The sequence below is a fragment of the Aotus nancymaae genome, unplaced genomic scaffold (genome assembly GCF_030222135.1).
Source record: "Aotus nancymaae isolate 86718 unplaced genomic scaffold, 86718_ANA_hifiasm-v0.15.2.pri h1tg000021l, whole genome shotgun sequence".
Classification (NCBI taxonomy): domain Eukaryota; kingdom Metazoa; phylum Chordata; class Mammalia; order Primates; family Aotidae; genus Aotus; species Aotus nancymaae.
In genome coordinates, this window is record NW_026988433.1 from 10256596 (window position 1) to 10269234 (window position 12639).

Genomic DNA, 12639 nt, shown 5'->3' on the forward strand with positions numbered 1-12639 from the left:
GAAAATGTAGTATATACGCACTATGGAATACTATTTAATCACAAACACAAAATTTGGCTGGGCTCTGTGGCTCGTGCCTATAATCCCAGCACTTTAGGAGGCCAAGGCAGGCAGATCACCTGAGGTTGGGAGTTCGAAACCAGCCTGACCAACATGGAGAAACCCTGTCTCTACTAAAAATACAAAAATTAGCCAGGCGTGGCAGCATGCCTATAATCCCAGCTACTTGAGAGGGTGAGGCAGGAGAATTGCCTGAACCCAGAAGGCAGAGATTGCGGTGAGCTGAGATTGTGCCATTGTACTCCAGCCTGGGCAACAAGAGCGAAACTCCATGTCAAAAAAAACCCAAAAAACAAAATTCTTTCATTTACAAAAACGTGGATGAACCTGGAGGACATTAGGCTAAGTAAAAGAAGCCAGGCACAGAAAGACAAATGCTGTCTGATCTCACTTACACGTGAAATCTAAAAAATGTGGAACTCATAGAAGCATGGAGTGCAACAGTGGTTACCAGAGGCTGCTGGAGGGAGTGGATGGGGAAGGGAGCTGCTGGTGAAAGGCACAAAGTTTCAATTAGACAGGAGGAAAAAGTTTTAGTGATCTATTGCACAGCACCACGACTATGGATAATAATAATGTATTGTGGTTTAAAAAAAACTTTATAGAGACAGGTATCCCATTGTTGCCCATTCCCGGCTTTAAGTGATCCTCCCACCTCAGCCTCCCAAAGGGCTATTACAGATATGACCCACTGTGCCCAGCCAATAATAATGTATTATACATGTAAAAATTTTTAAATGAATAGATTCTAAATCTTTCCACTTATACTTATTCATGACAAGTATGTGAGGTGATAGATACAGCTGGTTTAGTAATTCCGTGATGTTATATACATATCATAACATTGCACTGTACACTATAAATATATACAATTATTCTTTGTCAATTTAAAAAAGCCCGTGGGGCTGCACGCAGTGGCCTGCAATCCCAGCACTTTGGGAGGCTGAGGGAGAAGGATCGCTTGAGCCCAGGAGTTTGAGACCAGCCTGGGCAAAACAGAGAGACAAAAAATATACTAAAAAAAATTAGGCCGGGCGCAGTGGCTCACACCTGAACTCTCAGCACTTTGGGAGGCCGAGGCCAGCAAATCACGAGGTCAAGAGTTCAAGACCAGCCTGGCCAATGTGGTGAAACCCCATTTCTACTAAAAATGCAAAGATTAGCTGGGTGTGGTGACTCGAGCCTGTAATCCCAGCTATTCAGAAGGCTGAGGCAGGAAAATCGCTTGAACCGGGGACGCAAAGGTTGCAGTGAGCTGCCATCAAGCCACTGCACTCTAGTCTGAGACAGAGCTAGACGCAATTTCAAAAAAAAAAAAAAAATCAGCCAGCATGGTGACACACACTCTTAGTCCCAGGTATTTAGGAGGCTCAAGTGGAAGGACCACTGGAGCCTGGGAGTTCGAGGCAGAAGTAAGCCATGATCATGCCACTGCACTCTAGCCCTAGTGACAGAGTGAGACCCTGTCTCCGAAAATAATAAATAAATAAAACCTTAGGAAATGAATAAAATATAATGAAGTGACCGAATACAACTGCCATCCATCTATCCAACAAAGGCTTCTTGACGTCCCATTCATCTGCGGGTCTCCTTTGTCTCTGATCTGGAAGGACTTCTCTGTCTGCTTTACCATGTGTGTTATAGCTTAGCACTAGGCATCAGCTAACGCCCAGATATAACTGGCTCGTTGTCAGCCCTAACACAGGCGACGACGCAGTGAGCCCTAAGTGAGCCCTATTGAAAACAGTGGTCAGCAGTTAAGCATCAGCAACTCTGAGTGCTGAGTTGCCTCGTTAGCCTTGTTAGGTGTCCGGGTGGGGAAAAGAGAGAGGAGGGAGAGTGGAGAGGTGAGGGGGACGAATGAAGGGGAGATAACACCTGGAAAGACCCAGGTGCATTCCGTGGTGACCCCTGGCTTGTAAGTAAGCCCACCTCCTCACCTCCTCCTGCCTGCATGGCCTGCATTCCAGCCGTGCCAGGATCCCTCACAGTTCCTCAGGGTCACCCAAGGGTGCTTCCAGGCCTCTGTGCTTTTACTCATGCTGCTTCCTGTCTATGCAAATTGCCCATGTATTTTACCATCTGATTTTTTTTTTGAAACAGAGTCTCGCTCTGTCACCCAGGCTGGAATACGGTGGCACGATCTTGGCTCGCTGTAACCTCCGCCTCCCACGTTCAAATGATTCTCCCGCCTCAGCCTCCCGAGTTGCTGGGATTATAGGCATACCACCATGCCTGGCTAATTTTTGTATTTTTAGTAGAGACGGGGTTTCACCATGTTGGCAAGGCTGGTCTGGAACTCCTGACCTCGGGTGATCCGCCTGCCTTGGCCTCCCAAAGGGCTGGGATTATAGGTGTGAGCCACCGCACCTGCCCACCATGCACCATGCTATATATTTTGTCTTATTCATTTAAAACTTCATTTTTTTTTGCACATGAGGCACCAAACACTTTCATGTGCGAGGACTCTGAGCCCTGCAGGTGCTATTTTCTATGAAATAGGATCTCTTCACTACCCTCACTACAGTAGCAAGAAAATCTCAACATGCTACTTTGTCTTTATTTTCTTTCTTTTTTTTTTTAAATTTTACTTTAAGTTCTGGGGTACATAGGCAGATGTTGCAGGATTGTTACACAGGTATACACATGCCGTGGTGGTTTGCTGCCTCCATTCCCCCATCACCTACATTAGGTATTTCTCCTAATGTTATCCCTCCCCAATCTCCCCACCCCCTGCTATCCCTCCCCTAGACCCCCACTCCCCCAGCAGACCCCAGTGTCTAAAAGGGATCTGCAGCCTTTATCAGCCTGTCACAAGAAAGGCGAAGAGCTGAGACAGGTAACACCAACCGTCTCAGGCCGGCAATCAGAATGGCCAGGCCCCCGCAGCAGGCAGAGCGCCAAGCACAGTTTACGGCAGGGTCCCTCCGCACTCCCACCCTCGAGGCAAGGAGGAAGCCGGCCACCGCGAGGCAATGTGTTCAGCTGTGCTTCCTCCTACTCTCGCTTTTTTCTCCTTTGTCTATTTTTAAATTATTGGAGTTTTTCTTGAATAGTTTAAAAATAAAAATAATAAAAACAGGTGTAAACTGAGAAGTCCCACTTCCATGTCATCCCTCACGCCTCCCACTGGTAAATTTATATCATCTTTCCACTGTGTCCTTGCACAAATATATATTCTTATTGCCATCCTCTTTCTTTTATTCTTCTTCTTCTTCTTTTTTTTTTTTTTTGAGACAGGATTTTGCTCAATCACCCAGGCTGGAATGCAGTGGCTTAATCACAGCTTATTGCAGCCTCAAATTCCTGGGCTCAAGTGATCCTCCTGCCCCACCTCCTGAGTGCCTGGGACCACAAGGATGCACCACCATGCCCCGCTAATGTTTTTAAAAACCTTTTTTGCAGAGACAGGGTCTAGCTATATTGCCCAGGCTGGTCTTGAACTCCTGGGCTTAAGCAATCCTCCCGCCTTGGCCTCCCAAAGTTATGGGATTACAGGCATGAGCCACTGCTCCTGACCAACCCCTTTCTTAGGTATGTGGAATGCCATATGAACCTTCAGTGTCTTCCATGTTTCTCACTTAGTAATAAATCTGGAAATATTTCCACATCCCAGAGCACCTCATTCTGTTCTACGGCTGCTCAGAACTCCACCGTGTGGGTAGACCACAACTTGTTCCCTTTTGCTGGACACTGGGTGGCCTCCTATCATTTGCTATTGTAAAGCAATGCTGCAAAGAAAAACACGCCCATGCCATTTCACACACTTGCGGAAGTGTCCGTGGGAGAGATTCCCAAAGTGATACTGCATCGTCAAAGCGTCAGTTCTTCGGTGATTTTTAGAAAACATTGCCAATTTCCTCGCCAGGAGGACTGAATCTCTTCATGCTCCCTGGCAACCTGGGAGAGTGCCTGTCTCACAGCAAGGCTCTGAATTATGACCCTCGTCTGTAGCAACAGATGGCAAAGCCCTGGCCAAGCAGACAGGCTGCTCAGAACTTTACCCTGCTTCCTTATTGCAGAAATTAAGAAGATTTATTTTATTTTATTTTAATTAATTTATTTTTTTGAGATGGAGTCTCGCTCTGTCTCCCAGGCTGGAGTGCAATGGCACAATCTGGGCTCACCGCAACCTCCGCCTCCCAGGTTCAAGTGATTCTCCTGCCTCAGCCTCCCAAGTAGCTGGGATTACAAGCATGTGCCACCATGCCCAGCTAATTTTTTTGTATTTTAGTAGAGACAGGGTTTCATCATGTTGGTCAGGATGGTCTCGATCTCCTAACCTCATGAACCACTCGCCTCGGCCTCCCAAAGTACTGGGATTACAGGCGTGAGCCACCGTGTTCGGCAGAAATTAAGAATTTTTAAACAAAATTATTTGCTTTCTCTGTACCTAGCTGTACTCAGTACAAAGGCATGAGGGGAGGAGTTTGTAAAGTGTGTTGCCAAGTAAATCCCTGTTTTTTTAAATTCTGTCTTCCCAATATCTCTAGAATCAGATAATGCACCAGAAAATGTATGATATCTGGAGCCAACAGTTTTTCCAATTAAATGGTTTTCTGATTCTAGCTGTAGGATGTTGAGTAAGAAATTCAGTCATTTTTCCCTTCCTGTAATATGTAAGGTTAGAATTAGTTATCTCTTCTGGTTCTTTCTAGCTCAGATAATAATTCTTAAAAAATTACTTTTTTGAGACAGGGTCTTGCTCTGTTGCCCAGGCTGGAGTGCTATGGTATGATCATGTCTCACTGTAGCCTCGAACTCCTGAGCTCAAAGTCAGATCTCCCTACCTTGGCCTCCTGAGTAGCTGAAACTATAGGTGTGAGCCACTATACTTGGCTAACTTTTTTTTTTTTTGTAGCAATGGAGTCTCGCTATCTTGCCCAGGCTGGTCTCGAACTCCCAGGCTTAAGCAATCCTCCTATGTGGTCCTCCCAAAGAGCCAGGATTACAGGTCTGAGTCACTGTGCCTGGCTAATTTTATTTTATTTTTCTTAGAGAGGGTCCCACTCTATGGCCCAAGCTGGAGTACAGTGGTGTGATCATAGCTCATTGTAGCCTTGACCTTGTGCTCAAGCAATCCTCCTGCCTCAACCTCCCAAGTACCTGGGACTACAGTCCTATGCAACCACGTCCAGCTAATTTTAACATTTTTTGTAGAGACAAGGTTTTGCTATGTTGCCCAGGCAGGACTTGAACTCCTGGCCTCAAGTGATCCTCCCACCTTGGCCTCCCAAAGTGCTGAGATTATAGGTGTTAGCCACTGCACCTGGCCAGCTTTGTCTTTTCCTGCACGTTCCTATCAGTTCCGTTCAAGGGAGGCCCTGAGGGCCCCCTGTGGCAGGTGCTGGGTACTGCAGCCAGGATGCCAGGGTGCCAAGGTGAAGGGTCCTGAGGCATTCACGGGGGGTGAGGGTGGGGGGATGGATGCAGTCACCTGTCAGGTACCTGATGTGCACGCTGATGGAGACAGATACACACGCACACACGCACACATGTGCACACACACACAGCCACACTAACAGGACAAAAACGAGGGAGTGCTTGATTATATCTTAGGAATTTGACATAAAACCCTAAAGAAGAGGTTAAGAGACAGCCTGAAGCCATGAGGACAAGGAGGAGCCATCTGTTGCTATAATGCTTGTTTGGAAAATGTGAATTTGGGCCGGGCATGGTGGCTCACACCTGTAATCCCAGCACTTTGGGAGGCCAAGTTGGGAGGACCACTTGAGGTCAGAAGTTCAAGACCTGCCTGGGCAACATGGTGAAACTCTGTCTCTACTCTCTACTAAAAATACAAAAATTAGCTGGGTGTGGTTGTGGGCACCTGTAATCGTAGCTATTCAGGAGGCTGAGACAGGAGAATCACTTGAACCCAGGAGGCGGAGGTTGCAGTGAGCCAAGATCGTGCCACTGCACTCCAGACTGGCAACAGTGCGAGTGAACAATTTGAGCCCAATGTGAGGTTTGTGTTTCTGTGCAGTTTTGTCCACCAGAAACACTAGATGAGCCGTACCCAGGTGAACTGAGCCATGGAGGAGATACAAAAGCAGTGTGTTTCCAATCCCAGCACTTTGGGAGGCCGAGGCAGGCGGATCACCTGAGGTCAGGGGTTCCAGACCAGCCTGGCCAACACAGTGAAACCCCATCTCTACTAAAAATACAAAAAAATTAGCTGGGCGTGGTGGTGCATGCCTGTAAACCCAGCTACTTGGGAGGCTGAGACAGGAGAATCACTTGAACCCGGGAGGTGGAGTTTACAGTGAGCCAAGATTGCGCCACTGCACTCCAGCCTGGGAGACAGAGATTCCATCTCAAAAAATAATAATTAACTGGGTGTAGTGGCCAACACCTGTAATTCCAGCTACTCAGGAGGCTGAGGCAGGAGAATCACTTGAGTCTGGGAAGTGGAGGAAAGAGTGAGACTCTGTCTCAAAAATAAAATAAAATAAAAATAAACTGGCATATAATCTTTATTTCATTGAAGGTCATGGATCCCATGAATTCTATTCAACAAGTTTGGATTAAAATTATCTGCCCAACAAATCCATAGAGACAGAAGGTAGATTGTGGTAGCCAGTGGCTACGCAGAGAAGAGGATGGGGAGTGGCTGCCAATGGGCGTGGGGTCTCATTTAGGGGCCATGAAAATATTCTAGAATTAGATAGGGGTAGTGGCTGCACAATTTTATGAATATTATTTTTTTGTTCCCCGCCCCCCGAATGTTATTTTAAAAACCACAAATTGTATACTTTAGAAGAGTGATTGTATGTAAATAATAAAATGTGAATTCTCTCTTTCTTTTTGGATATAGGGTCTCTCTCTGTCACCCAGGCTGGAGTACAGTGGCAAGATCACGGCTCACTACAGTCTTGGCCTCCCAGGATCAAGTGATTCTCCCACCAGCCTCCTGAGTAGCTGGGACTACAGGTACATGCCAGTGTGTCCGGCTAATTAAAACAATTTGTTTTGTAAAGGTAGGGTTTCCCAGTGTTGCCCAGGCTGGTCTCAAACTCCTTGGCTCAAGTGAGCTGTCTGTCTTGGCCTCGCAAAGTGCTGAGATTACACGCGTTGGCCACCATGGCCGGCCTATATCTCAATTAAAAATACATATTTTAAAGAAATAGCTGCCAAAGCATGACCAGAAAAGTCATTAAAGTCCTCCCTAGACGCAGGGGAAGAAACAGCCTCACTGCATACATTTAAAGGGAGAGCTAAGCACCAAAATAGTTTTGTCACTAAAAACCTTCCTCTGCCCCGATATAAATGCAAGGGTTCACAAATGCCTCAGAGACAGCTTGTGAGAAGAAATCTTCCTAAGAAACACCAGAGTCCAGCACAGTTTCCACATTGAAAAGCTTATATAGCACACATTGTATACTTGGAAAAATTTCTATTTTGGGAGTCTGTTCTTCTTTAAGCTAATTTCTGCAATTACCTGTTGAGGCTCATGGCAATGAGCATGTTGATTCTAAAATGATTAATGTTCTAGTTTTGGATCTATTTGCGTCACATAGAAACTGCTCCAGGGAACTCTGAATCTAACAAAACACTAATCTGAAGATGGACTAAGCAAGAAATGCCATCAGAGAGTATTTCCCGAAACAAGGCAAAGATGTCTGCTCCCCTCCTACTCAACACTGATCTGGAGGTCCTAGCCAGAGCAATAAGGGAAGAAAACGAAATAAGGCATAAACACTGGAAAAAGGAATGAAACCGTTTCTATTCGTGAATGACATGATTGTGTAGAAAATCCTAAGGAATCTACAAAAACTCTACTAGAATAGATGAATTCAGAAAAGTTGCAATTTACAATCAACTGTAACTTACAATCAAATAACTACAATCAACTGTAGTTATTTGTATCATTAATAAACAATTTGAGAATGAAGTTTAAAATATAATGTATAACCATATCAATAAACAAAATACAGGTTGATTATCCCTAGTCTATAAATCCAAAATCTGGATGAGTATAGTGGCTTATGACTGTAATCCCAGCACTTTGGGAGGCCAAGGTGGGCAGATCACCTGAGGTCAAGAGTTCGAGACCAGCCTGGCCAACATGGTAAAACCTGGGTCTCTACAAAAATTAGCCAGATGCAGTAGTGCATGCCTGTAGTCCCCACTACTTGGGACGCTGAGGCAGCAGAATTACTTGAACCCAGCAGGCGGAGGTTGCAGTGAGCTGAGATTGTACCACTGCCCTCCAGCCTGAGCGACAGAGCGAGATGGTCTCGAAAACATTTTTGGATCAGGGATGCTCAACTCTAAGTATATAATGCAAATATGCCTAAATCAAAAAATATCTGAAATCCAAAACACTTCTGGTCCCAAGCATTTTGGATAAGATACTCAACCCAGGCCGGGCTCAGTGGCTCATGCCTGTAATCCTGGCACTTTGGGAGGCCAAGGCAAGTGGATCACAAGGTCAGGAGTTCGAGACCAACCTGGTCAATATGGTGAAACCCTGTCTATTAAAAAGACAAAAATTAGTCGGGGTTGGTGGCACATGCCTGTAATCCCAGCTACCCGAGAAGCTGAGGCAGGAGAATCGCTTGAACCTGGGAGGCAGAGGTTGCAGTGAGCTGAGGTCGTGCCATTGCACTCTAGCCTGGGTAACAAGAGTGAAACTCTGTCTCAAAAAAAAAAAAAAAGATACTCAACCTGTGTTAGAGATAAATTTAACAAAAGATGTACCAGACCTTTACAATGAACATGCAAAATATGGTCGAGAGAAATGAAGAAAGACCAAAATAAATTGAGATATACTCTGCTTACAGACGTCAGTTTTCCTCAATTGTCCTTGAATCTATGGATTCAAGAAAACCACAATACTAGCCAGGCATGTTGGCTCACGTCTGTAATCCCAGCACTTGGGGAGGCCGAGGCAGGTGGATCATCTGAGGTCAGGATTTTCAGACCAGCCTGGCCAGCACAGTGAAACCTCATCTCTAATAAATACAAAAGTTACCCAGGTGTGGTGGCACACACCTGTAGTCCCAGCTACTCAGGAGGCTGAGGCAGGAGAATCACTTGAACCTGGGAGGCAGAGGTTGCAGTGAGCGGAGATCACTCCACTGCACTCCAGCCTAGGTGACAGAGTAAAACTCAGTCGCAAAAAAAAAAAAAAAAAAAGAAAAAGAAAAAAGAAAGAAAGAAAACCACAATACCTGGCCAGGCGTGGTGGCTCATGCCTGTAATCCAAGCACCTTGGAGGCCAAGGCAGGCGGATCACCTGAGGTCGGGAGTTCAAGACCAGCCTGAACAACATGGTAAAACCCCATCTTAAAAGAAAAAAGAAAACCACAATACCAAGAGAGCATTTAAAAAAAAAAAAAAATAGACAAGTTGATTCTAAAATTGATATGGATCTGCAAAAGACCTAGAATAGTCAAAGCAATTCTGAAAAAGAAAAACAAAGTGAATAATGTATACTACACAATTTCAAGACTTTCTATAGAGTTATAATGATCAATATGATGTGGTATGAATATAAGGAAAGACAAATCAATTGAAATGACCAGAGTCCAGAAATAGCCCCTAGCATGTATGCTCAATTGATATTCAACAAAAACGGCAAAAATAATTCAGTAGTGAAAGACAGTCTTATTAACAAAGAGTGCTAGAACCGGGTATGTATATGGAAAAAAAAAACCATTGATTCTAACTTTATCCCACACACTAAAATAAGTCTAAATGAACCACAGACCTAAACATAACTACAAAATTTCTAGAAGGAGAAAAGAAATACAACCTTGGGATAGATTTCCTAGGACACAAAAAACACCACTTTAAAAAATCCTGTTAAGCTGGAAGTAATCAAAATTTAAAATTTCTGCTTTTTAAAAGAAATGGTTAAGAAAAAGAAAAGGCAGGCCAGGTGCAGTGGCTCATGCCTGTAATCCCAGCACTTTGGAAGGATGAGGCAGGAGGATTGCTTGAGTCCAGGAGTTTGAGACCAGCCTGGGCAACATTGTGAGATCCTGTCTCTACAAAAAAAAAAAACATCAGCTGGGTGTGGTTCCGTGTACCTGTAATCCCTGCTACTCAAAATGCTGAGGTGGGAGGATCACTTGAGCCTGGGAGTTGGAAGTTCAAGTTGGTCCTGCATTCCAGCCTGGGTGGCAGAGCAAGACTGTTTCTAAAATAAATAAATAAGCTGAGCACAGTGGCTCATACCGATAGTCCCAAAACTTTGGGAGGCTGAGGCAGGAGGATTACTTGAGGCTGGGAGTTCAATGTAGTGGGCGGGGCAGTGTGTGCCTGTGGTCCCAGCTACTTGGGAGACTGAGGTGGAAGGATTGCTTGATCCCAGGAATTTGAGGCTGCAATGAGCTGTGATTACGGCTGTGGATAGCTACCGCACTCCAGCCTGGGCAACAGAGGAAGACTCTGTCTCAAAAATAAACAAATAAAATTAAAATTAGGCAGGGTGAGGTGGCTCACGCCTGTAATCCCAGCACTTTGGGAGGCCAAGGTGGGTGGATCACCTGAGGTGAGGAGTTCAAGACCAGCCTGACCAACATGGTGAAACCCCATCTCTACTAAAAATACAAAAGTTAGCGAGGTGTAGTAGCAGGTGCCTGTAATCCTAGCTACTCAGGAGGCTGAGACAGGAGAATCGCTTGAACCCAGAACGTGGAGGTTGCAGTGAGCTGAGATCGCACCACTGCACTCCAGCCTGGGCAACAAGTGTGAAACTCAGTCTCAAAAAAATTAAAAATCCATATCTGTTAGAGAGACATCATGAAATATTTATGAGTGACATGATATGATGCTGAGGTTCGTTCTAAAATTCTTCTGAAGAAAATGTGTGTGGATGGGGTAAGAAGGCAAGTGACTGTGCCATTCTTTATACTTTGGTGCTCATTTGAAATTGTCTATAATAAAATTTGTTTTTTAAAAATTTCCCAGCTGGGCACCGTGGCTCACGCCTATAATCCCAGCACTTTGTGAGCCCAAGGCAGGTGGATCACTGGAGGACAGGAGTTCAAGACCAGCCTGACCAACATGGTGAAAACCTGTCGCTACTAAAAATACAAAATTTAAAAAAACAAAAACAAAATTAGCCTCAGGTGGTGGGGGTACCTGTAATCCCAGCTACTTGGGAGGCTGAAGCAGAAGAATCACTCGAACCCAGGAGGCGGAATTTGCAATGAGCTGAGACCACACCACTGCACTTCAGCCTGGGCAACAAGAGCAAAACTCCAACCCCCCCCACAAAAAATCCCCAAGAATTTCTCTTCATATGCCCCAGATCATTAGAAAGAGGAAGTTCGGGTCCAGTGACATCTGATTGTAACTTTTTCCTCCTTAAAACAAGTGTGTTCCCTTTCCTCCCCAGAGACACAGAAACTCTCCCTCTAACAGAACAGCTGCCCTGCCGGTGATATTTGCACACTAGTGCTCAGTGGCACGTTTGGATGTGACAAATGTAGTCAAGAGAAAACTAAACGCATACATTCGTGGCGCTGCCAGTGAGACTCTCATGGCTGATGGGCAGCAGCGTGCTCAGCTCCAGGTCCGTCACCATCTGACGAGATTCCGCCAGCAAACGCTGGAGCTTGCTCGTGGGTGAGAATTCATCGTGGGAGGGAAACACAGTTGAAGCCTACAGGAAATTAAGAGGCACTTTTAAATGCTTAGGTTTACAAACACGTTACAAACACAAACGCTAACTACCTAGGATATTTCTTTTTTTTTTTTTCTCTTGCTCTGTCGCCCAGGCTAAAGGGCAGTGGCATGATCACAACTGACTGCCTCAACCTCCTGGGCTCAAGAGAACCTCCTGCCTCAGCCTCCTGGAAAGCTGGGACCATAGGTGTGTGCAACCACACCCAGCTTTTTTGGGGGGTGGTAGAGGTGGGGTCTTGCAATGTTGCCCAGGCTAGTCTTGAACTCCTGGCCTCAAGTAATCCTCCTGCCTTGGCCTCCCAAAGTGCTGGGGTTATAGGCCTGAGCCACCACACCCTATCACCTGTAAATATTTCTTTGTCTTTAGGTGTTACAAAGCAAAGCAGGACATCAAATAGTAGAATAAGAATAACTAGGACCGGGCGCGGTGGCTCACGCCTGTAATCCCAGCACTTTGGGAGGCTGAGGCGGGTGGATCACGAGGTCAAGAGATCGAGACCATCCTGGTCAACATGGTGAAACCCCGTCTCTACTAAAAATACAAAAAATTAGCTGGGCACGGTGGTGCGTGCCTGTAATCCCAGCTATTCAGGAGGCTGAGGCAGGAGAATTGCCTGAACCCAGGAGACGGAGGTTGCGGTGAGCCAAGATCACGCCATTGTACTCCAGCCTGGGTAACAAGAGCGAAACTCCGACTCAAAAAAAAAAAAAAAAAAAATAGAATAACTAAATTAATTCCTTTTCTTTCTTTTTTTTTTCTTTTTGAGACAGAGTTTTGTTCTTGTTGCCCAGGCTGAAGTGCAATGGTAGGACCTCGGCTCACTGCAACCTCCACGATGTGGGTTCAAGTGATTCTCCTGCCTTAGCCTCTCAAGTAGTTGGGACTACAGTTGCGTACCACCACACCCAGTAATTTTGTATTTTTAGTACAGATGGGGT

The 12639-nt window shown here is 45.4% G+C and overlaps 1 protein-coding gene across 1 annotated transcript in view; it reads right to left on the reverse strand.

The window, feature by feature from the left end:
* CCDC62 (coiled-coil domain containing 62) overlaps positions 1-12639 on the reverse strand; it is a 60635-nt gene that overhangs the window by 4688 nt on the left and 43308 nt on the right. Inside the window, exon 10 of the mRNA XM_064379494.1 lies at positions 11528-11677. Coding sequence (XP_064235564.1) covers positions 11528-11677 — 150 coding nt within the window. The remainder of the gene's footprint in view (positions 1-11527; positions 11678-12639) is intronic.